Consider the following 25,565-nt stretch of genomic DNA (forward strand, 5'->3'; position numbering starts at 1 on the left):
AGGCCTGACCAGAATTGCTCTGTCTTTACCTGTTGACAGCATATTTGCAGCCACTCATGCTGGGAACATACCTCATGTATGTGTGTGTTTACTCACTGGTGTTTAGGGCCCTAAGTGATGGTGATTAAACCTTTTAAGTGACTTGGAGGGCATGTAGCAGCCAGTACAGCATAGGTCTTGTCAGCCGCCAGAGAGAAATGTGCAAGTCTTGCCTTCTGCAGTGAGTATGGGTAACTTTCTTTCCCAGTGTTACTTACATACAGCATGCTTGTAGTATATTCTGAAATTTATAAATTGCTGTGGTGACACCCTGAATTTGAAAGGCCACATCTTCTAAATATGTAACTTTTTTTACTCTTCATCGTAACTGTTATCATCAGCTGGACTCTTCTGTCTAGTTTCTGGTGTGCAGTTGTTGTGCTCCCCTCCCGGTATTTCAGTTTGAAACTGATCCAAGTGTCAGATGTCTTAGGGAAGTGGGAATTTACACCTCTGCTACTCTTCCCTTGCTGACCTCTGTGGCATGCACTGTGTCAAAGCCTGTCTGAATGTAATGTGTGGGTGACAGCTTGGTCTACACTCTTTAGCATCTAGCACTTCATGGTTGCTAAGCCAGTTGTCTGAAGCAAAGATCAGCATTGGGGAAATTGGGCTGGCTGGCAGAAGGAAAAGCTTAGAAATTTGCATGCTACAGTGCAGTCTTGTCTGCTAAAAAATGGATTTTCCTGGATGTTTCCTGACTTTTTCTCTCATGATAACAACTTGGTCAATAGCCTTAGTGAGCAGTTCTTCCTGTTCTATGTGAGGATGCCTCAGGCTTCCCAGAGATGGAGAATGATCTCAGTAGTCCCAGCTTTTACATCATGGCTGGATCGTGGAGCCTCACTCTGCATGGATATTAGATCTGTATGGATGTTAAACCCGTCCCCAGGAAATCACAAGTCAGAGCAAAATGCAACAGCATGTCTTGGTAACAGACTGCTACAAACAGATCAGACCTGTCCTCTAGTCTCTGCATGGACTCTTCATGGAATATATGGGCAGATTAAAGAGCTCTGATTTTCTTTTTTAGCTGTTTAATAATGTGGGTTTGACACACCTCAAAGATTAAAAGTGGACTGCAGTCCATTTGTCTCCTAAAGATTGAAATGTACTGTCTGCTACAAGGATAAAGCTCAACTGTGGTAGAAAGAAGTTTCTTGGAGTTCTCCTACGGGAGGGAGGGTGGAGAGAACCCCCTGCTGTCTCTCTGCTTCCATATGCAAGGTACATTGCTTTCTCCTTCTGCCATCTCAAAAATAAGATGCAGTTCTCAGTCTCTGCATGCATGCATATACGTGCACTGACGTGCACACACAAAGACACCTTTACCCTTAAAAGAAAATGAAACATTGGGTAAAATTTCTATGTACCAGATACTTGTTTCTGCCACTTAACATGCTGCAGAAAGAGACAACCTGTTACAATGGGAGAGGGGAGGATGCAAACCTGAAACAAATGTGGGAAATCTGCTGAAGTTCTGAATACACAGAACTTCTTTTTTCGTTGCTGTATAAGCTGTAGTTGTCATTCTAAATACATAGCTGGATACTGGAAACCTTCCTTCCTGGGGTACTGTTCCCCTTTTGTCCTGTACCCTAATGAGTGCTTCATTGCAAGTTGTCAGTCTGCAGCACACTTCCAGAGCCCATTTCATGCCTGCCTGCAGAAGGGAAACAGCAGCTTGGCTGTACTGCATGAAACTGCTGGTTTAACTCTGCCTTGGTTTTGTACGCTGATGGATGCTTCCTGTGGGTGGTCTGTATTATATATTTCACTGCAGTTCTGCTTCTGTAACCCATGCTCCTAAAGACCTTCTTCAGCAGTGGTGAGCAACATCATCCTCTGTGGACATTTTCCTTCTATGGCAAATGATGGGGGGCCTTGTAGGAGTCTCAGCACTGACAGTTGGATTCTCTTCATGTGCTTAATGGTGAAATACCACTTGAAGCCATAGGCAGGCTTAGAGCTAGCTTTTGTTCCCTTTTGCCTTTCTGCTTTCATGCTCATCTAATACTAAAGGATGAATTTATGAAGTAATGGGATTTGTTGCTGCTAAATGAATTGGGTTTGTATATAAGTGAAGACTTGAGGTTCCACTCTGCATCTTTACATGTAGATGTACTGTCTTTACATGTAGATGTACTGTCTTTACATAGAGAAGAGATACAGAGCATGAAGGAGATGGTTTGGAATCTGTTTAGTGTTGTAGCAGAGATTTTTTCTTCATCAGTGTGAGAAGAATAAAGCCATAGGGATATGGCATGATCTTTATTCTGGAACAGGCTCCTGATACAAGTAGACAGCATAATTATTGTTTGTGGATCTCAGTTCTGTGCAAAAGTGCAGAAGGGTTTGGAGATGATGATTCAGAAGATATCAAGGAAGTAAACAAGATGCTTAGTTTCCCGTAGTTTGACTCTCCTGTGTTTTTAGAAAGTGCTGCTGTATCCCCTAGGCAACTGTATTCACAGCCCATCCACACCAAAGTACTTCTACATGTGCTGGGCCTGAGCCTCTCATTCCTCTTCAAGTAGCCTGGCCAGCACTAAGAAATAAATGACATGATTCTGTATTGTTTATCACCAAGCAGACAGCAGTATGTAAAAGCTGGAGCTAAGGCTGGTAAGGCATATTAATAACTTAAATGTTATTATAAGGATTGGGGAAAAAAAAAAAAAGAGGGAAGTGAGGATAAGTCTTGCATTTTGGTAGCTTATGCCCAAACCAATTGTGTAAATCTCAGGAATTGACTCAGCTTCAACCTAAAGGAAACTCAAGCAGTGTTTTGCTAATACGATGTCTTCAGCACATCATTTTCATGTACCATCCACCCTTGAACTACCGCGCATGTATCCTTTCCGTTTGATCTAGTTCATGGCACAGAAATCCAGAGAGCTGATCCAGCTTAGAAGGGAAGATACTTTTCTTTGAGCTGGCTGAGTTCTTTATCTGGACCGTAGACATCTGTGGGGTTGCAGAATAAAGGGGTAGGAGGGGAAAAGGCCGTGCAGTGGTTTATGGTTTGGTGGGGGAAACTTTAAACCTTATTGCTGCCAAGACAGTGCATTGTCAAGCTATGGCTTCACACATTCCCTGGCATAGAAACACACAGTCTGAGGATGCAAACTGCCTTTGCTCTCTTCTGCTCTGCAGCTGCAGGAATGTTTTTGGAGTGAGTATAGACATTACAAACTTGTGCTAGCCTTGGTACCATTTACAATGAAACCACAGTGGTGTGGGGCTTTGGCATGAGGTGCAACTCCCTTCCCCCTCTAGGATTGTAGGTATTTACTTAGGCAGGCAGGTCTGAGCTGCTGCAGCTTCACCTCTCCTTTAGCGGGATTAGCTGAGCACAGTTAGCTTGGAAGCTTCTCTGTGTGCTGCTGTTAAGCCTCTCCAGCAGCTATGGATGTTGTGATGCTGTGGAAGTATGACACATGCATTGAACCATTGTGTGGCCCTGGATTAGACACAGCTAATCTTTCTTTTTACTTACAAGTTAATTTCTTTTTCCCTTCCTGATTTCAAGTTAGATGTATGACTGGATTTCATATTCCCGAAGAATGAATGTGGCACCCAGCAGGAAGGGTGTAGGGAAAAGGACAAGGGAACAGTGTTGCTGTGCTATCTCTGAATGCCAGTGAATTTGTGATGAGCTGTAAATTTGTTAGATTCTTCCTTACACCCAGCCAGGTGAAATCTGAGGCAGTGAAGGAGAGGAGCAATTTAGAAGTGGGGACAAACAGGAAAATAAAGAAAACTGAAAGAAAATGAAAAGGGGATGGACATGAGAAAGGAAGTGAGAGGATAGAAGCAGTAACTGAGGAGGGGAGTGGTGGAACAAACTCATCAAAGCTGGAGAAAAGCAAGGCCAGGGAGGGTGAGAACCAAGAGTGGAAGTAAATGAGGGGTTTAGCAGAATATGTGAATTGGTGATGAACTTTTGTAGTAGCCCCAGGTAGTCCATCGCACCTGAAGATTCTGCTGGTGCAGGAGAGGGGTACTGTGAGAGAATGTCAGAGGGCCAGTGATAGAAATAACTACTCAGAGGTGCTGAGAGGGCTCATTTCTATGAGTCACAGCTGCTGCTCTTCTCTATGGATTGGGGTCTCCTACAAGTTACCCAAAGAGGATGAGAAAGGGGGCCTGCTGGTGAGGTGAGAGAGGTATAACACATTTAGTAGTGTTCTCAGTATCGCTCCCTGGTGCTCTCTCAACACAGCGTATGTGAGCACATCATCCTGGCATGCTTACCCTTTCTCCTTAGTTGTCCTTGGTCAGCAATTGTCATTCCTGTATTTCATATCTCTCTCATTTTGATTGCTCTGTTAGATGATTTGCTGGCTGGCTCTAAAACAAGAACCCATTTAATGCTCACCTTGCCTGAGACACTGGCTAAGAAACCAAGAGCCCTTGCTTGGGACAGGCTGCTGTCTCCATTGCCATCTAGAATAGCAGCACCTGGAGCAGCTGGAAGTGTCTGAGCAGGTCAGCTCCTGGCTCTAATCTCTGCTTTGCTCTTTTTGCTCCCAGGTAGAGCCTGAACAGCCTGTGCAGCATTGTGAGGGTTTAAGATATCTGAATAACCTAGTTTCCCTAGCAACAGTGGTCTCTCTAATCACAGAGATAAAAGTCTACCTCTCTTATTAGTGTTAAGACTTGCATAATGTATCTGGCTACAGTAATGCTTAGCTTCTGTTGGGGAAAAAAATGGTAGAATAAAAGCAGGAAGGTCCTTCTGCCTTGGAGATAATTGAAATCTCCATAGGTAGATTTCAGTGCTGCATGCAGCAGTAATAGAAAGAATAGGGATTATAACTACTTCTAAGCTTTTTAATGTGTGAAGGATCCTTGGAGGATACAGAAATAAAGTTTTTAAATTCTGTGTGGAGTGTTCTATGCACAGATCTCATGGGCAGGCTGTGACACTGATGGATTTATTACTTGTTGAGATGTGTTATTTTCCTTTTTATGGATAGGGAGACAGTGATTCAAAGGTAGACTGAATCTTGTTGCAGAGCTAGGAATAGATCTCCTCTTCTGAGCCTAAGTCTTCCACCTGCTCCTGCCTTCAGTTTCTCTGATAAACAGATAAAGGTTTCCCTGTGCAGTAGGAGACAGAACATGTTATGGAAGGTAGAAGTGTGAAGGCTGCTTTTTAGCAGGAGAAAGTGAGGGAAGTGAAAACACTGTGATTCACTGCAAGCCTTTCTGCTAATATATTTTAATCTACATTCACTCCTCCATTAACAGAAGTGGAGAAAACTATAAATTTTGAAAGCAAGCATTGGGAGTGAAAATAAATATTCCTGCCTTAATTTCTGCACAGCAACGTGGTCCTGTTACAGCATGTGTTCAGGAGGAGCTGGTTTGGGTAAAAGTAGTTTGAAGAAACTTTAGAAGGGAAACAAAACCTCTTGCTTGACCGAAGCATGAAACCTACGTAAGCACCAAGTACTGATGTTCCTCCTTGAATAATTCCAGCATTAAACTGTAAGCAATACCTTTAGGCTGAGAAAGTTGGGGCTGTTCAGCTTGGAGAAGTCTGCGTGGAGACCTCATAGCAGCCTTCCAGTGTCTGAAGGGGGGCTACAAGGATGCTGGAGAGGGACTTTTCATTAGGGACTGTAGTGATAGGACAAGGGGTAATGGGTTAAAACTGAAACAGGGGAAGTTTAGATTGGATATAAGGAAGAAATTCTTTACTGTAAGGGTGGTGAGGCACTGAAATGGGTTGCCCAAGGAAGCTGTGAAGGCTTCATCCCTGGCAGTGTTCAAGGCCAGGTTGGACAGAGCCTTGGGTGACATGGTTTAGTGTGAGGTGTCCCTGCCCATGGCAGAGGGATTGAAACTGGATGATCTTAAGGTCCTTTCCAACCCAAACTAATCTATGATTCTATGATTCTTGGGTTAGAAAGTTGCACCAGGCACAGCTGAATGGAAAACAGGTATTTGTACTCCTCCAAAGTGACATGGTGTTAGGGTTTTGTGGTGTGGGGTTCTTTTTATTGTATGTTTTAATATGGCATAAATAGTGCAGAGATGCAATGAGATACATATGCTCCTTCCTCTTTATTATTCTGATCAAACTGGAGACAATCCATCTTGTGTGTGAGGAGAGTACCTATACTTGTTCTTTTCAGTGTTTCCTTCCCTGTTTGGTGGGGACCATTTTATCTTCTCTTCTGCGTTCTTTTACCCAAGGAGCTTCTGAAAATTCCAGCCTGAGATGTGTTTGGCTTGCAAGTGTAGACATTGTGCAACTTCGGGATATCTAAAAGCTCTTTTGTTTGTGACTGAACATCCTTATTTCAGCAACTCCCTTTCAAGCCCCCGCTTACCAAATCAACTTAATAAGGTGTCTTCTGAATGGCTGGGGAGCTCTGGAAGCCTCTAACATCTAGACAAAAGTCTCTTCCAGGACAAATGTACCACTTCTGCCCCCTCCTCCCCATTCCTGTGGTCTTGCTCAGTCTAATGAGCATTTTGAGGAACTCTTGAGAGCTTCTTGAGCACAAGGTAATACCACGAGTGAGTGGGTGACATAAAACTCATTGAGCTTGTTAAAATAATATTGCCATAGTCCTTCAGCAGCCTCAAGGCCTCATATATAGCTGTTCTTTAGCTGGGTGGTATTTGGTATGAATCAAGACAGAGGCTCACTTCTACAGTAGGTTTATTGTTGGATTTTCAGTATGTTTGTGTAAATTCCCTAGACCAGCTCTCCCTCCTGAATAAGCCACATGGATTGAGTTTTATTCTGTTCCACACAGGGTTCACATCCTTTACTGGAATGAGTCATGCTTTAACTGAGTTTAGTGTGAGGGAGGAAAGTGGGCTTTAAAATGTTACTCCTCCACCCTGCCTTAGTGATGTATAACACGATTATTAGTATGCTTGGCAGCTGCTGCTTAATATGTTCACAGAACCTGGATATTTGTGAAAACAAGTAAAAATTAGTTCTACTTGTGTTTGAGTATGAATATAATGCATTATTTTAAACCTGTAAGACAAAAAAAAACCCTTTTTTTTTGTTTGTTTTTTATGTGTGTGACTTTGTCTTCCAAAAGCTGCTTGCTACTGTAAAAGTGGATCTAGCTTATCTCCCTGTGGTTATTTTTCAGTCTGGGGAGAAGAATGATGCTTTTGAGGGAAAATTTGAGGGAAGGAGCTGTAATTAAATGAACACCGATTTTTAGACACTGGAAAGGAGTTTACCTTTTAGGATTTAGAATGAGTAAAGTGAACGTTTGCTGCCAACATGAGTGTCATTAAATTTACACCTCCACTTGATATGTATTTAGCTACCACTGACTCTGGGTTTGCTGATAAGTAATCATAATAGGTGGGAGGCAGGCACTGCCTTGGTTGACCAGCCTATCTCCTGCCCAGCTTGACTCTGACCAGACAGATTTTTCTCCTGTGTTTTCCAGATGCTTCATTCAGTGGCACACCACCTAGCTATGCCTATGATGCAGACCGTGCTGAAGAACAGAGGCGACATCATGATATGATGCCCTATATTGATGACTCGCCATCATCCTCACCCCATCTCAGTTCCAAGAGTCGGGGCAGCCGAGACACCCTATCTTCAGGGTCTCTGGAATCTACAAAATCAGTGAGTTCTTTTCTGCCTTTTTTGAGTCAGCAAAGTGTTACAGGTTTGCAAGGGCTAGAGCACTTTAACAGGGAGAAAAGACAGGGACTGCTAGCACTGTAGGACAGATTACCTGACATAATATAGCACTGCCTAATTGATATTGTAGATTTAAAGCTAAACTGAGGTTTCTAGCTGATGCTGAGCCTGAACTTCAGGGATGAGTGTTGTGTGTATGCTTTTTAAGCCTCAGTTTTTCACCCTTTGTGAATTTTAGTGGAGAGAATCAGTGATTGATTGCTGTTGAGAGGGTCTCTAAATACCAAATGTTTTGGAAAGCAGACTCTGAAATAAAGCATCCTACATTCTGATGTTCATGCATCTGTGCACGTGGGTTGTCATTACCTTTCACAAGGAAAATAAGAGTTGTTTTCAGGTAGATTAAAGGCTTTGCTAAAACATCTAGAATACAAGATCTGTTTCCCTCACCCTATGAAAATGGAGTAAGTGGAATTAAAACTGCCAGTTCTGGAATATGGTTACTTTGGGTAGCAGGTGGCCACTTAAAAAAAATTTGACTAATCACTAAATAGATAGCTATATAGTCTATGGTGGATAAAAAGCTCAGAAGGGACCACCTAGCCTGACCTGTGGTTTGATGTGGACCTTCAGGATATCCTGCCTTAGTTTTGCTTCAGGTTCAGTATCATGGAACTTAAGGAAAATTTCTATTTTTGTTTTTACAATAGCCTTGGTAGACTCTGCTGTTTGCCTTGGTAAATAACTCTTGACTCTGCTGTCTTCAGTCAGAAACGTCTTAAAAGTTTCAGCTTAAGTTGCTTAAGTTAACTTGTTTGACTTTCAACCTTTGTTTCTCTTTATCCTTCTTCAGTTGTAGAGAACTCAATCCTAAAATGCTGTTTCCCTGAATATCTTTGTCACCTGCAAACTCCTGGTTTCCCCAAGTCATTCATAAAAAAACTTAATAGCACAGAGACAACTGTCACTTCCTTCCTGTAGCCAAACAACCTTGAATTCCCACATTGTAAATGACACTTTGAAATTTGTGAAGTGCCTTAGCTTATGTGTTGCCTTTTATTGTTCTATCCTATTAATCAAAGTGCCATGGGGGAAGAAGATGGATATTTTGCAGATATCAGTGTATATGTAGATCTATACCATCAATTTTATCAGGCTTTTTTTCTCTTGCATCAGAATGATTTCAGGAGTTGTGACAAGTTCCACAAACCATTGCTACTTGGAATTAATAATTTTATACATCCTTCTATTACTCTTTATTGGTTAGTGCCAGATCATATGCTTCCTTACTTTTTATAGGTTGTATAAGAAGCCTACGTGAGGCAGTGTTCCTGTTCTTTTTCTCTCATTTATAAAAATGCATTGTCAAGTTATCTTTAGGCATTATCATGTACATATGTTATTATTTGCTTAATTTTATTTGAACGTAAAGTATGGAATCTAGTTAGCTTCTCATGCTTTATTAATTCTGAGATACTATTTTTATCTCTCAAGATGAGGATTCTTATGATATGTAAGAGGCTTTTGAATGAAGAAATGGTCATTAGTAAATTCAAAAGCTCCAAGAACATTTTAATATTGGCCTGAGATTTCAGAGTTACATCTCACAGGATGAAGAAAAATGCTGTGTGACTACATACGGCTGAGGGTTGTCTGCAAAGGACCACTTGTCATAGTGCCTGTGACTGGAGGCCTGGAAGAAACACTGCCTGATATCTAATCTTGTTCTTTATTTGTTTGAGTATTTTCTCATAAGCATTTAACAGTAATTAATTTCAAGTTTATGTTAATGATGTTGGAAGCCTGCCTTTTTAAAGATAGACTTTTAACATAAATGGCAGATGTTGCAGATGTTTTATGGCTTCCAGAAGAAAGGGGTGTCCTGATAGAGATTAGACTTCTAATCATGAACCTCAGCTGCTTCAGTTGATCCTGCTGTAATTAGTCCACAAATGACAATGCCACTAATGAAGGATGGTCCATGACAAGGAGGAAGAGACTAATTTATAGATGGTTGCAGTATTTCCCAAACAAATTAAACTTTCTGTCGTTGTGAGCTGTTAGGTAGCTTGTACTGAAAGTATTTTTTTAGCTGTGGTGGAAAAGACATCAGTAACAAAATTAAGTGTCAAACACTGTGCTGAGCCAAGCACATAAAAGGTTTTGGACCAGAAATGCCGTGTCTTTTCTATTTTCTTTTTCATTACACTTGATGAGGAAAAAACACTTTTTGTTTATCTGTGTTTGCTTTTATAGTTTTCTCTTTGCCTTTTTCTTCTTTCTTAGGTGCCTGCAATTACTTCTGACAATTTTCAATTATCTTTGTGACCAGAGTCTAGAAATAAAAGGTTTACTGTATGTAACAGCAGAACGCATGCAGTACATACACTGCTTTATCACAATACTAAGCATTGTGAAGCCATTCAGAAGTTAGGAAATGCCTATGGTTATCCAGCCTTGCCTCATGCCTGTAGCCTTGCCTTGAAGCTTTATGATGATTTTCAATTACGCAGTCAAGTCCTTCTTTTTTAATTCCCTATGGTTCTCCTGCTTTGTTCAGTGTATGTAGTGAATGGTGCTCACTATATTCAATATTTTAACTCTAGAGTTATGTGTACACCTTACTTACAGGACACTGCAAACTGTACTCGATGAATACAAAAATACTCATTTCCTTTTGGCATGACCATTAACTCCAAATACAGTTGGAATGCTACACAGGTCTTAATTATCCTTGCAATGTTCCTGTGAGATAAGAGGATGGTATGTTCACTAACCACAGGTAATCAAGGCAGACAGATTATAGGAAAAGCATCTGCTAATTTTGGGTGCTTAATGTGTGATGCATTATGTTCTGCAAGACCAGGCTCTGACTTTGAATGCATTTTTCTTCACATTTAAAGTAAAATGTCTTTAATTTCACTTCCAACTAAGAGTTAACAACAGTGGAGTCAGACACTGATAAAATGAAAGACATTGCAAATAATGGTATTTTTTTCCCCTTATTGTAATTCTAAGTAACTCTCTCAGTGTTGCACAGGCATAGCAGCATTCTATGGCGTGATCATCATATGCCATATCCATATTGAGGGCATTTTGCTTCAACTTATTTTGTGAGCTTACTCTGAGCTTTGTACTTTAATGCCAAGTGTTTGAGTATGTCCTTTCATCTGCTTATAGCAGCCTTTGCTTGGGTAACATATTGGGGCTGCACATGATCTTCCCAGCCATAACAGAGAAAGCGCAAAGCAGCAAAAGCAGTGTCTCTGTCTAAAAGAGAATGAAGGGGAACCTCTGGACTATTTGTGGAGGGGCTTCATGTTTTTCCCTCAGTGTGCAGAGTGACCAGCTCTCCCAGCACTGTATGTTTTGTGCTTCAGGGAGTAAGGGCTGCAGTTGACTTCGAGAAGGTTTGTGGTGTTCTATACCTTGTCATCTGGGATCTGTTTTCTGATTCCCCACCACCACCTGAATCATATAAGCACATTTAAAATACACTGGCTAGACTGTCTCCAGACTGTACCACATCAGCCACCTCTTATGTATTTGTGTTCCATCTGCTATGTGTCCATTGCACAAACACCTGTTGCTATCCAAGGACAATAACAAGAGGCACACCAGCAGTAGTTTTATCTGAGAGCACATCATTAACCTGGGTGTTTGTAGTGTGGATCTCAGCATCACTTGACTCGTCATTTTTGTGGTAAGGAGGCCTTAACAAATGTTTCTGTTGAGCAAGCCATGTGATACCCCTTCTTCTGGCTCTTCCAGAATGTCATGCTGAGCTGCTGGTGCATGTCCTGGCATAAATCCAGTGCTTTTGCCAGACTTTGACTGTTGCTTTGAAGCAAGCATATAGGGGAGAGAGGAAAAAGGAGAAATAGGTTCCACTGATGTTTGTTTAACTTCAGGAGTTATTTAATTTTCTGAACTTTGCTTTCTGTAACAGTTGAATTGTTGTGATTGAACTTACAAATAATTCTGGAAACCTGCCTTGACAAATGTCCGCCCAGTTTTTTGCCAAATAAGACAGTGATGGCTTCAGAAGGTTTCAGACAGTGTTTATAATAGATACTAGTAATTCAGTCCCAGAAAGAGAAAGAATGTGAATGTGTCTATCTTCCCCATAAGGAAGAGTGGAGGAGATAGCTGGGTAGAGTTTAATGAGGACAGAGGGGGAGGTTGCTACAGTATTCTTGGGGCCCAGAGAAGCTGGGAAGTTAGTTGACTGACACCCTTCACTAGAGAAGAGTTATTGCTGAGAGTCTACAAGGGCATAGCTTGTGGCTTGGAGGCTAAAGAGAGGGTGGGAGGCTGCAGTCATCATCATCTTATTGCTGCTACTCATGAGGGGAGAGGTTACAGCTGTGGAAAGAGTAAAAGTAAGAAAGGCCTTTCAAGATCTTGCCAGCAAAGCCAGGTGCAAAGGTGTGTGGGGGGCTCTGGAGGTCAGGGCAGGTGGTGGAGAGGCAAAGCTGGTTCCATCCTGGCCCCCAGAAACAAGAGAAGGAACTTTTCTAGAGTTGATGAGTTTTTTGCCAAAATAGGTAAATTCTTAGATATATCATGCCCAGGAAGGCAGGAGTGCTAACGCTGAGCAACTGAATCCTACTTTCTGTTCTGTCTGGAGGGGAAATTGTCTGGTACTTGGAGATTTCCAGGTAGAATTTCTCTTCCCTTTTCTGCTGTGCAGGCCCTGGTTAGCACAGCACTGGCCCGTGTTGCTGACCCTCAGACTAGATTCTTTTGTTCTCAGTCTGCCAGCCATGTGGAAAGAGGGGTATGGCAGAGTGGGCTGTAGACTTTTCTTCTAGCTTGGTCCCAGAGGGGCCCAGAAAAGTTGACCTCTGAAGCTACATCACTAAATAGGATTAGTGGTCTGCTTGGTAGTTCTGTTGCTAGCTTGTCCTTCCCTCTCCAGCATTTCCAAATCTTTCTTCTTTCTTCCTCTCAGTATTTGGTTTTGTTTGTTTTGTTCTGCTGTCACTTTTCCCTCACTACCCCCAACAAATGCAACTTTTTATTCTCCAACTCTTTGCTCCTTAAGGGCTCTGCCTGGATGCACAGCCCTTCCTGAGGAGAACTGGCACACCAGGACTGAGGTTATAAATAATGTTGGCTTCTTTCCCTGCTCCTTCCCCTCCCTGCATGGAGCATGATTGTCTTGATTACAAAATTCACCCTGTTTAATATCACCAAGACAATGAGACACCTCCAGCTTGTTTAGCAGAAGCTTTCAAAGATATTTACACTTAAAAAATGGAAATTAATGTGTTTTCTCTTTTGTAGTCAATCAGCTTCTCTATGAGATTCTGAGCTGTCCTTATGGGAAACTTCTCCTTTGAACGTATTCACTGCACAGCATATGAACACACTGTACCAAAAGAAGGTCTGAGAGTTAAAGTGCCTTTTATACGCCCACTTTGAATCCCTGATTCTCTTTACAGAGCTGTGCCGGCAGCAAGCACTCTGCAAAATCTGATGTGTTGTGCTTTCTAGATTCTTAATCTGTGTTCTTCAAACATTTGCAAGAAAACACTGCTGTTAATTTAAACAGCAGCCAGAAAGCCAGAGTTCTCTAAACAGTGTCAGGAAGGGCTGAATCTGTCTAATCCTTGGAGCTAGTGAATCTCAGTAATTGAATACAACATGCAATGCCAACCTGGTTAGTAAACTAAAGTACTTAGGCTGACAAGTTGTAAACACATTGAGAACAGCCATGGCTCGGGGCCAGTGTATCCATGTGCTCTCCTATCTTCAGTGCTTCTAACCGCTCTGACTGGCCTTGCTTCAGGTCGCAAGGTTGCACTTACGGCTGTGACTCAGTCTTTTGGGTTTTGAGTCTTTGGAATAGTAAGAAGCACCACCCAGCTGTGAAGAAAACACCAGAACCTTATTGGCATGAGATATCCATGAAACTTCATATTGCTTTCCACCTTCCCTTTTGTTTCTTTTATTTTTTAATGTAGTTCATGAGGAGCAGGAGCAAAGCACTGGCTGCTCAGACCTGGCTGGGAGTTGGGTCCTCACAGCTCCTGTGGCAGGCAGACAGGAATGCTCTGGCTACTGCCCTGTGATAGCCTTGTAAGACAGTTTTGGTCTGAAACATGTGTGTCGAGGTAACCAAAAGATAGAAGGGCAATAGAGAAAGGCTAGAAATGAACGCTGGCATCAAAGAGCAGGGACAGAGTGAGAACATGAAATACTGGTCAGACTTGTACAAGTGAAAAACAGGCTAACCAGGCTGGGTGGGAAGCATGGGGTGGACTGCTGACCACCAGGCACTCCCTGCTGAGTGGTTAGAGTTTGCCAATGGAGGCGTCTCCCACATCCTGCTGGGACCGTCCCATCTATGCTTTGGTTAATAGGTGTATTTTTCTCTAGCCAATCCCAGCTCCTCCCCTTGCTACAAGCAGCTCAAAGATTATGACTGCCTCTTTCTTGCCAGGGTAGGGGAAAGTAGTTCTTGGCCTTGACAGGTCTCCCTGAACTGGTGGGAGCTTGATGCTTATGCCTAGGATGTTGCCTCTTTGAACTGCCCTTCTGCCTGGAGTGCAGAAGTAGAGAAGCCAGTGAGGCTGTTGTGGTCAAGGTGTTGCTCTTTGGTTCCCTTTTTCTCAGATATGGGCAAAGCGGAAGATGCCCTTGGCACTGGGTGTACTGCATCTTGGCGTGCTGTCTTGGAAAGTCAGTCTCTTCTTATCTCTGCTTGCTAATTGCTGTGTCTTGTTTTGGGTGAGCAGGTGAGCCTGTTCCCAATTCTGTAAGTGAGGAATGTTGTAATACCAACTCATAAATTTACTTCTCTTCTTCCTGATGTTGGCACCAGCTCCCAGTGAATTTCTCAGGCCTGGAGTACATTTCATAACAAGTGTGACTTAAAAAGCACCCTGGGGCTGAAGAAGCACAGGGGCTGTTCTCCAGATGTTCATGTAGCAGCAGGAGCTGCTGCTCAGTGCAACCCCAGATGATGTTCTCAGAAAAGGCCTCCCTTGGCAGGAAGCTCTTCTCAGGGCACGGGCTCTCAGGAGGAAATACAGAGCGGCAGCACAATGCAGACACAGGAGCACCATGGTGTCCTATTGATCCCTGGCACAGCAGGAGCAGCAGGAGATCGGTTTTTTCATATATGAGGAATCTGTATGTAAATTTGAGGTATTGCATTAGAAACCTTGTCATGTGCTATGTGATTGTTGGGTAAACTCCCCTGAGGGTTTCTCCAGCAACTGCTGTACTGTAGCTTAAAGCAGCCAAGCCCTGCCCTGTCTGGCTGCATCTGAGGCTGTTTTTGCAAGGAGCAAGCTTGGAAAATGCTCCTACTAAAAAGGGTTTGGACAATACTGTGGACTTTGCAAAGTAACTTCATGATAATGGCCAGGAAGGAAGGCCTCTAATGTGTCCTGGGAGATGTTTGTCTCTCTGAAAGAACATCTCTTTTAAAGAGAGGAAATTAACATTCAGGCAGAAAATGCTGTCCCTGTCAGCTGACGGTGCCCAGCAAGAACTGGCTTGTAAATTAAAGCTTTCATTTGTGAAGAGGAAAACTGCTCTCAATGCCATAAGGAAAACAGTTGTGCCACTGTTGTAATGGGGAAGTTTGGATTATTTAAATAACCTGTGATTGTGTGCTGCTCTTTACAGATGTTCCAAACATATTCAGCTGGCTTTTAATTCTTCACCTCCTCCAAGAGAACCTGCTAAAGAGAATTACAGTGCTTTGTCAATATTGACCAGTTACCTCATCCTCAGCAGTGAGGACTTTGGGTCACTGTTAGTTTTTCTCAAAGCTTCTTTGTGAGGCAACATTTTTCTTTTGTAAATGTTGTAAGAAACCTTTGGAAACCACAGAGGTATTGTGTTTTTCTTGCAGCGAAGCTGCTACATCCCTGCCTCTTTGGATGAAGGCAACCTTTGTTAAGCATCATGGGGCTGTCTGTCTGGATTATGTGTGTGTAGCCTGCCTTGCAAAATGGTCCATGAGGCAGCCGTCCAGGCACTGCTGGTACAGAAATCATAAGGATGTGCAACATCGTTGCACATTTCTTTTTGAGCTGTAACAGGCAGTCACCCGGGTGCTCCGTGGATGCACAGAATCTGTCTCAGCATTCATTTTACCATGTAGTTTGTCACTGGTGTTTTCCTGAAATCTTCTGAACACGATTGTTGAATTACAAATTCCTGGCTTCTTTGAGATGCCCTTTCAAGATTTTAAAAGGCACTGTGGTTCTTCCTGAATGTCACTGAAGGGGTAGGAAGGAAAGACAAGCTCTTCTTTCCATGTAGTACCTGATGTGCATGTAAATTTTACTTATTTCCTTAGAACAGCTTCTGTCTGCCACTTTTATTTAAGAGGTGATGGTGGGATTTGACACCTCACAAATGTTTTATAAAATCTTTCAGCCTAGAAAATAGCTTGTGAAATTTAATGAAAGTGTTCAAAAATCAGGGTGGTTATTGATGAGACTGAGTCCAGAAATATCTGAGGCTGTTTCTGGCTTCATGTGGTGCGTAGGCTCAAAGTCACACTTGGAATGTGCTACTTACTGTAAGCTTACCTATGTTCAGGATATTTTCTCTCCATAATGAACATCATATATGTACATATGCAAGGTTCAAAGCATAGGACCTAAAGTAAATGGAGGTGGTTTTTTTTTTTTTGTCAGCTGTAGGGCTTTCTGTTCTGTCAATAGAGTGGAGCATACTGCTATGTTTCCTGATCCTCCTGCTGCTGAAATCAATAGCTGAAGATTCCTCTGGGTATTAAGAGGGGTAGGAAAGATGGAGCCCCGAACAACCTAACCAAAGCCCTTGAGAAGTATCTACCCTTTCAGATCCAACTACTGATTCTATTCTTAGAGACATTTAACAATATAAAAAGGTTGCAAGAACTGGAAAAAGCTATTTCTGTGAATTACAGAAATAAAAAGAACTGGAAATAAGACTTTCTAAAAGGGAGGTATTTCTCATGATTTATAACCTCCATTGTTCAACCATGGGGGTTTTGGGTTGTTTTTTTTCAGAGCCTATTGAAATACTCCATTTCACTTTACCAGGTTAAACATTTTCCAGGTGACAGTTTTGGTTAAGAACTCCTTCATGGAATCCCAATAAGAAAATCAGCATGTGCCTTCCAAGCAGTGCTGATTATTCCATCCTCTGACTAAAAATAGACATTGTGCAAGCTGGCACTGAAAAATAATTTGGTGAATAGTAGAGAGTGGGAGAAAGCACAGCAATCTTAACAGCAGTGTCAGGCTGGAGCTGCTCTATATTCATGTGCATCTGTGGAGGTGCAGGAAATGATCCTGTCTGCAGAGATAAACATGGCTTGGGATTAAGATCATAGAGAACTCTTGTGGGAGGAAGGAGTGAATTGCACATAATCCAAGGGTCCCTGCAATTTTTTTTAGGAGGATAAATGCTGAATTTTGAAGTTCTGTGGTTTGAATTTAGTGGAGAGCTCTGGGCACCTAATTGAGGCACCAAAGTTATAGGACTAAAGCCAACACCTGTAAATCATCTAAGTGACATCAGTTGCTAGGAAATACAAAACTCTTTGGTTTATATTTCCATGTTTCTAGAAACAGGGCACTGAGCTCAGGTAGGTCTTTTGCTTGGTTGGTGTTTTTTAGTCTGGAAGTAAAAAGCCAAACCCAGTCAGCTGTGATCAGCTGAATGATACCTTTAACTGCATCCTCATTCTTGGCTTTTTTCCCTCTGCTCCACCTTTTTTTTAATCTTTTTATTATTTTTTGTCTCTTTAATATCTTTGTAGAGTGAGCCAGACCTGGAGAAAGGCCTGGAGATGAGAAAATGGGTCCTATCAGGAATCCTAGCCAGTGAGGAAACCTACCTGAGCCACCTGGAGGCTCTGCTGCTGGTAAGTGCTGATGGCAGATACTATTCCAAAGACTGGTACTTAAATTTTCGTTGCTGCTTCCATCTAGAGTTTCCCAGAACTCCACATATCATGGGTTACAAATTGCTGAGTGCAAAGCGAACCTGTTACTCCTCTGGTAGTGAGAGAGAGGCTTAAAGAAAGGACTGGATATGGCACAACCAGGCAGTTATTAGTGTAGTAGTATCCAGGAGCCCTATCTTTATGTATCCTGTGCTAATTATTAGACACATTGCTGTACAGTTGGACAGGGATGAAGGAAATTGATTGCAAAGGGATTTTAATGGCACCATTAATATCCTGGGGAAAATCAGGTGTGACTGATCCCCATGAGAGAACTTGTTAATGTCGCACTTTCAGGAGTTGTGTGGATGCAAATATCACTTATTAATAGGATGAAAATCAACTCTCTGGAGGGATGTGTTATACTGTGGCAAGGGTGAATGTATTTGGTTTGCATGATAATGATTTCTTTCTTTCCTCATTTCAGCCTATGAAGCCTTTGAAAGCAGCTGCCACCACCTCTCAGCCTGTGCTGACTAGTCAGCAGATTGAGACAATATTCTTTAAAGTGCCTGAGCTCTACGAGATCCACAAAGAATTCTATGATGGGCTCTTTCCCCGAGTGCAGCAGTGGAGTCACCAGCAGCGTGTAGGAGACCTCTTCCAGAAGCTGGTGAGTCAGCTGCCATCACCAAAGGTCCTGGTAGCTCATTCGTCTCACAAGTGCTGGTATGGTTCCTTTTGGCTGTGCATAGACTGAAGGGATGAAATCCCATACTTCAGTGAAGGGCCTGCAGCAGAAGTAGCTGTTTCATCGCCTGTAATTAAAGACTCCAGCAAGCTTTGTTACTAATACAAATACAATATCAGAGAAATGTTGAATCTCCAGGGTGTCTGCAGTGTTTTCAAATCATTTGCTTTAAAGGAAGGTGGGAGAATGGCAGTGTTCAAAAGCACACTTTTTAACACAAACAGCTAAGCGTTTCTCATTCTTGCTGAAGTCCTTCACATGTACTTCCTTTCTGTGGTGCATTGCTCTATCTTCTGCTGATTTTCTCTAGTTTCTGGTCATCATCTTTGGTTTGCTTTCCTGGCCTCTGTTCCCCTTGCTGCTGTGTTGATCCAGTCAACTGTGCTGCTGAGAATCCTCCAAGCAACCTCAACAGAATTCTCTTAGTGCAGAACAGTACAAAGGCATACACAGCATACTCCTGAGGCTGAATAAAAAATACTGAGTTTCTGAGCCAGATGACAAATTGTTTGCATTCTAGGAGATTCCTTTGGCCCCTTTAGCCTCTCCCCTAGCATGTGCAGAGAGCAAAGGATTAAAGAAGCTGTTTTTTTCCTTTTTAGAAAAGAATCTCTGCATTCCTGAGGTGCCTCTGATTCTCAGGGTAGGAGTGACATTCCAGTGAGGGGTTTATTGGATAGGGAGGGTGTTTTACCAGGGTCACTCAATTATTAGCAGCTGTGGAGCCCAGCACCAGCTCCATCTCCTATGGAGCAGGGGGAGATGGGCCTGGAAGATGAGGTTTTCCATGCATGCCAGCAGCTCAAGATCAAAATATTGGAATCTGCTTTCCACTGCCAGCATGTTTTAGCCAGAAGGGGTCAAGTTGGTATCTTGGTGAGTAGTTCATGGTATGCAATTTAAGCAACTGGTTTAAGAAGACCAAACCACCTGCTGCTGGTTGGAGGGAGTAAAGATACAGAAGACTGCTGAAAGTGGAAGCCTCACAGACTGCATTAGAAGTGTAGTGCAGGAATGGAGATAGAATTAACTGAAGAAGACCTCAGTATATTCTTTCCCACTGCTGGCTGTTGAGCAAGCTTTGAATTGCCTTACAGCTATTTAAGCCTTTGTTGAAGAACCTTTCTTGCTGATCATCATCACAGGTGCAGGAGTTAAGCCTTTCTGGCACTCTATTATGTTCCCCTGATTTTTCTGCATTTGTGACAGAATCATTGATTTTGTTGGATTAGTATTGGAAGCAAAGGACAAAGTTGCCCTAGTGCAGGCAGATCTGAGCTAGCTAGCTTAGTGGTTTCAGTTTCTGGTGCTTTAGTAGAGTATCAGTGGGAATTGTGAACTATTTGCTGGATGAAATGAAGCTAATAATTCTTGGCAGGCAATGGGTAGCAGCTAGATGAGATAGCAAGATCATCAGGCATTACAAGACATCTATACTTGATGTACTCCAAATCTTTTGGAGCAGATTGTTTACTTGTAGTCATGTCATGCAATCTCATGATAAATCCTGGAATCCTTGTTATTATCCTGAAGTCCCTGGGGGCATTCATTTCCTTTAATATCATGCAAAACAAAGCACTGTAAATTGAAGTTATAGACAGTGCATGCATGGAGTTTTAGAATTTCATGGGGTCTGGCACAAAGTGCAATCCATTTGCAAGATCAGTCACTGTTATTCCACCTTTTTCCTGTTGAAACTACAGAAGAGAAAGATGCTAGGCATGTCGATGTGAAATACACTTCTCATTTTGGGGGAATATTTTGTGCAGATTCTTAAACTAGAAAGGAAACACTTTAGAACTGTTTTTAGAAATGAGGAAATATTTAACTAATATTATCACTGGCAGTTTTCAAGAACTGAAAAACTTTTAATCAAAAGCTGGTTATTTCTACAAAGCTGGTTCCTTTTCAGTGTGTTCTTTTTAATTGAAAAAGAGAAAATTTAAACCAGCATGAACATGGCGTGTGAGCATTATTGCTTTGATTGGAAGCTCAGTTTATAATGAAAAAGGTGATGGTATGTTTAGAGGAGGAAAATAAAACCTCAGAATGATTGTTCAGGAGTAGCAAGAAAAGGAAGAGCCACACAGGAATAAAGAAGCTTTCCAGATCTGCTGTGTTAGCTGGCATCATCCAAACCTGAATGTCATAAGCCCTGCAAATGATCAGTAATTCTGACAGCAGCTTCTTTGCTGAATTGTGCCCCATTGGCTCCACAGTCCTGGGGCCAAGGTCATCCCTGTTATAAATAAGCCTGGTTTCCTTCAGCCATAGCTGTGTTATTTTGTATGAGGGTCGAGACTGGTTCCTAATCTTGAGGTAAAATGTGTCCCAGGAAATAGCTCATTGTTTCTCAGCCTCCCTTGTGCAGGGAACTTTCTTCTCAGAGTGGCTTTTTCTCTTCCAATGTCTCTTGTACAAAACTCCGTAGGGAGTGGGAAACATGATTGTTATAAGGGAGCAGGAGAGGAAAAGAGCACTGTCTGTGGAGAGTTAACTGCTCTGCCTCTTGCATTTCTTGGGCAGAAGTGTAAGGGAAGTTCCAGAAATAATAAGGTAAGTGCAAGTTCTTCTGGTAACAAACTTCTCTGTAATGAAGCCTTTCAAGGCACTCCACCTGTTGGCTCACTAGTGACCATGCACTTGCAAGCATGTTCAAGCTGTTGAGGTGTTTACAAGCACAGCCTGTGGAGCTCTGCAACACAAAACCAGCTCTGCAGTCCAGACAAACTTGGAAGCTACCCAGGGATTTCCCGAGCTGGATCTTACATTCTCTGGCATGAATATGGATGCGATTCCTAAGTCAGCAAGTGGAATCAGTACTAAGACTCAGTGATAACAGTGGCTTATTACCGCACTCTGAGGCCTGCTCCATCTTCCTCGGACCAATTGCCCTTCTGCTGGAAAAACTGCCATATGCTGTCACATAGTGCTGCTGTCACTGCCTTGCAGTTTGTTCTCTGGATCTCCTTTCTATATTTTCAGCACTTCATTGCCTTTATAAAGGTGTCCACTAGTGCAGATATGGGTTAATACCTGGGTTTGATTTAGTGTCTCCATCATGCAAAAGCCAACAAGTAGCTACTGGGGTCACATTTGTGCTATTAGACTGAATCATTCCTGTCTGATTCATATTTTATGGCAAATAGCCAGCAGTTCCAGTTACATCAAGGAGCTAAGTTATTAATAAATACTAATCTGGCAGTTCAGAAAGGAAAAATTGAAGGCAATAATAAGGATGTCTCATTCTCACAGGCTTCCACATCCTTTACAAATGAACTCCTTCAGCATAGATTGAACCAAGTGCATGGGATCACCTGTGCAAAGCTTATGGGTCAGAGATGTCTTTCAGGGCCTGCTTAGCATTCTGTGTAATTCTTTGGCATGACAGGACATGACCTGATCACTGAATACTGAGGTTGGCCATCCCAAACTCTCTTCTTCCACAACATTCATTTGATTTTGTTTTGATTCCTGCAGGCCAGCCAGCTGGGAGTGTACCGGGCCTTTGTGGATAACTATGAAGTTGCTATGGAGACAGCAGAGAAATGCTGCCAAGCCAATGCTCAGTTTGCTGAAATCTCTGAGGTAATGTCACGGTGTTCAGACACACGAGCTGTCTGGATCTGACTAATACCCTGCCATGTCACTCCTGTCTGTCCTCCAAGAATCTTTGCAGCCCTGACTTCTAGAGGAGGAGTTGCGAGCTCCTCTTAGACTCAGTGCTTCAGCTCATGTTCTTACAGCCATTTATACTTAGGGCCTACAGAGGTTGTCACATAAACAGCTTTTACGTGCTGTCCCCACCCAGGGGATTTAGTAAAAACCAGCATTGCTTTGAACTTGTCAGCCCTGTGCCACCGTCATGCATTTCTAGAAGTATTTGAGTTGCTAAGGTATTTCTCTTGCTAATAATGATGCTGACTGGTGTAAAAAGACATCCTTACTGGCTTGTATTATGGCTGTCAGTGGAATTGTAGGCTTCGCTGGCATGGAGAGGAGAGGGAAACTGTAAAAAAGGCAGGCATGTCATTCGTAATCTATAGTATTATTCATTGGGCTGCTTCAATTTCCTCCTGTTAAGAGGAGTACCTTGTGCCAAAGCATTTTGAATACTCTTTCAGGCTCCCCAGGCCACCAGCTTTGCCTGCAGTGCATGGTCTCATTGATCTTTGTATTGAGGTGATCTTGAAGAGCTCAGGTACCAAGAAATAATCAGAGCTCAATAATACTGGGGTATTTATTGCTCTGAAAATACTCCTGAGTACATTCAATATTGCATGTCCCTTTGGATTTTTATAATAAAGAGGTAAATGCGTTCCCTCTGTGAAATGAGGCTTGCTTTTTGGGACCTGCTGTACTACTCATCAGACTGCAAAACTCTTCTTTCCTTTTCTGAGGATTTCCATCAGGTTCTGGTCCTTTGCCTGACTGACTCACTAGTAAAGTAGCTTCCCCTGTGCTTATTTTTCTGTCAGTACTAAAATGCATTTAAAGGACATACCCATTTAGTAATATGTATAGATAGTATTATGGTAGTCCCTAGAAGACAAAATAGAGATTAAGGCCCTACGGTCCTGGGCTCTTTGTAAATGCTTTGTTTTTGCTGTTTTCTGAAGGATAACCCTGAAATTGTGCTAGTATCTACTGCATTTTGAATGATGGTGTTAATACTTCTGCATTTGTGTCTTGGAGAGGATTTCAGAGCTCAGCACATAAGTGGATATAGCTTCATAGTCCATGTGCAAAGTGAAGAGTCATGGACATTGTTTTCTGCTGTGAAAGAGCTGACTTATCCAAGGTCACCCAGCTCTGAGTACAGATATAAGGAAGTATAACCTGGGAGTAGGGAATCCTAGTCCAGTACTTTATTTATTGGTGGTGTACACATGCTGTGACAATGGCTGTGTCTTTATGGATATGTCTTTCTCCTGTAGGTGATGTAAAAGCTCCACCATCCTTGTCACTAGTGGTGGTTCCCTGCTTAGCTGTATCTCTATTGGCATGCACTCCTAAGATAATTTTTTAATATTTGAGATATGTGGGTGCCTGTGACATGGCAATGGTGGCTTTACCAAGAAGAAAAAGCACATTTTTCCTTCACCGACTTGCACTGTGATAGGGCTGTCCTCCATTCACTCTTAGGCCCTTCCTTAGAGGAGCAGATAGTCTCTTACATTCCCATGTGATATTTCAAGGCGACTGACCATCTGCTATGTGGGTTTTCTTTTTCTTTTAGAATCTAAAGGCTAGAAGCACAAAGGAATCTAAAGATCAGACGACGAAAAATTCCTTGGAAAGTGAGTGATCCATGCAGAGGAATCTGGTTTGTCAGGACTGTTGGAGGCTGTTGCCAAACCTCCACTCTCCCTTTTTCTTTTTAAATGCTGGAAAGTTATGGAGTCTCTGCCTGGGACATCAGTTCCCCTTTGCTAAGTAGCAGAGCTTGTGCACAGTAAGCTGCATGCATGCATGGGATAGCCTCTGTCCAGTTTAAAACCTCATCAGCCTCTTTGGGCAAAGGACTAATATGATTTTAAGAGAACATCTGCTACCCAGTGATAGCACAAACACAATCCTAGCAGTTATTGTTATATGGGCTTTGCCCTATGGTAGCACCCAGAGAGCTTGGTCATAGATCAGGTTCCGTGGTGCTTGGCTCTATGCACAGAAGTAGAAGGTGCACAGAAGTAGAAGATGACCCATATTATAACAAGCTTCCATACTCACTAATATAACAGCCAGTCCCCTTCCTGTTTTGGCCTACTGTCAGGATTTGGAAGCACTCAACATGTCATGCAGAACTCCAGATGCACTGCCAATCTTTCAGGGACCTCCTTGGCAACTTTGAGTGCAAGAACCAGTTCTGATCTGCACAACCAGGCAGATTGCCAGGGAGTTATCCAAAGTGTCCCATGCTGTGTGCAGTTGTTCTGTACTACCTTTTGTGTTCCTCAGCCACTGCCTAGCAGGGCATGCTCACAAGTGGCCATGTGTTTGCTGTGGAACATGTTTGTTTTGTCCGTGTGTTCATGTGAGTTTTATTGGCTGTGCAGCACATTAACCTTAGAGAATGGAATTTTCCAGTAGCTTACTGGTTAATAAACCTGTGCCTTTACAATCAGTGGCAATGGACAAATTCCACTGTAGGGGCTATATTTAAGTACCTCTTTCTTATGTTTCTGCTTTTTTGTTCACAGCTCTATTATACAAGCCAGTCGATCGGGTGACTCGCAGCACACTTGTTCTGCATGTAAGTATCTGAAAGATGGTTTTCAAACTTTAGGCCCCTTTTCTATTTTCTTTGCCCTTAAACTTTTCTGTGGAGATAAAGGATTGCAAAAAATAAACCTGTCATGCTGCATAAGAGCCTTTTACATTTACATTAAGGGGAGGGAGTTCCATGGTATGACCCTGCTACTTCTGCAGTGGTGTTACCAAAAAGTGCAGAGTATTATTCTCTTCCTTTAGAAATGAAGCTTTGCTTTAATCCATAAGAAAAAGCTGGAGCATCTTGTCCAACACTTCTAGTTTAGGGGCCTTCAGAACCTTCTGCTTTCCAGTGCTGCTCATAGCTCTGTTCTTTATTTGTGTTCCTGGTGTCAGGATTTGCTCAAGCACACTCCAGTGAGCCACCCTGATCATCCACTCCTGCAGGATGCTCTGCGGATTTCACAGAACTTCCTCTCCAGCATCAATGAGGAGATCACTCCTCGCCGGCAGTCAATGACTGTAAAGAAGGGGGAGGTGAGTCTTCCTGCTTTCATTATTTCTAAGAGTTGGTCCTTTTCTGTAGAACAGACTAGGAAGTTACCCTATTAATTTGTTTGTTGCTAGGATACAGTTTATGCAGTGTCCCTGTTCCATAAAGAATGTGGTACAGCTCCCGTACAGCTTCCCTTTGTTTTCTGTTCAGAAAACAGTTTGAAGACCCAGAGGAAAAGCATGATGAGAGTTTTGTCCTTAGCATTGTTATAATCGTTTGTCTTATGTAATTTTTGTGATGGGTATTGCTGTGCATTAAATGGACTTGTATTTTACCTGCAAACTGAAACCAAACAGGAAGCCTGGGAGGAGAAAAAGATGAGGAAACACCACCTAGAAGCTGCAGTACTGGGAATTTGGTGCCCTTTGTCCTGCAAGTCTTGTTTGTTGTCTCATTTTGTCAACTGAGGAAGTCTGCAGTGGAGAAAAGGAGGGGCTGAGCAGTTGGAGGCTGAGGTAGAAGCTCAGAC

General features: G+C 42.4%; 1 protein-coding gene across 1 annotated transcript in view; it reads left to right on the forward strand.

The window, feature by feature from the left end:
* BCR (BCR activator of RhoGEF and GTPase) overlaps positions 1–25,565 on the forward strand; it is a 98,075-nt gene that overhangs the window by 38,895 nt on the left and 33,615 nt on the right. Inside the window, exons 2-8 of the mRNA XM_005147787.3 lie at positions 7,476–7,660; positions 17,454–17,558; positions 18,067–18,252; positions 21,811–21,918; positions 23,570–23,630; positions 24,531–24,583; positions 24,937–25,077. Coding sequence (XP_005147844.2) covers positions 7,476–7,660; positions 17,454–17,558; positions 18,067–18,252; positions 21,811–21,918; positions 23,570–23,630; positions 24,531–24,583; positions 24,937–25,077 — 839 coding nt within the window. The remainder of the gene's footprint in view (positions 1–7,475; positions 7,661–17,453; positions 17,559–18,066; positions 18,253–21,810; positions 21,919–23,569; positions 23,631–24,530; positions 24,584–24,936; positions 25,078–25,565) is intronic.

This window comes from Melopsittacus undulatus, chromosome 12 (assembly GCF_012275295.1).
Source record: "Melopsittacus undulatus isolate bMelUnd1 chromosome 12, bMelUnd1.mat.Z, whole genome shotgun sequence".
Classification (NCBI taxonomy): Eukaryota; Metazoa; Chordata; class Aves; order Psittaciformes; family Psittaculidae; genus Melopsittacus; species Melopsittacus undulatus.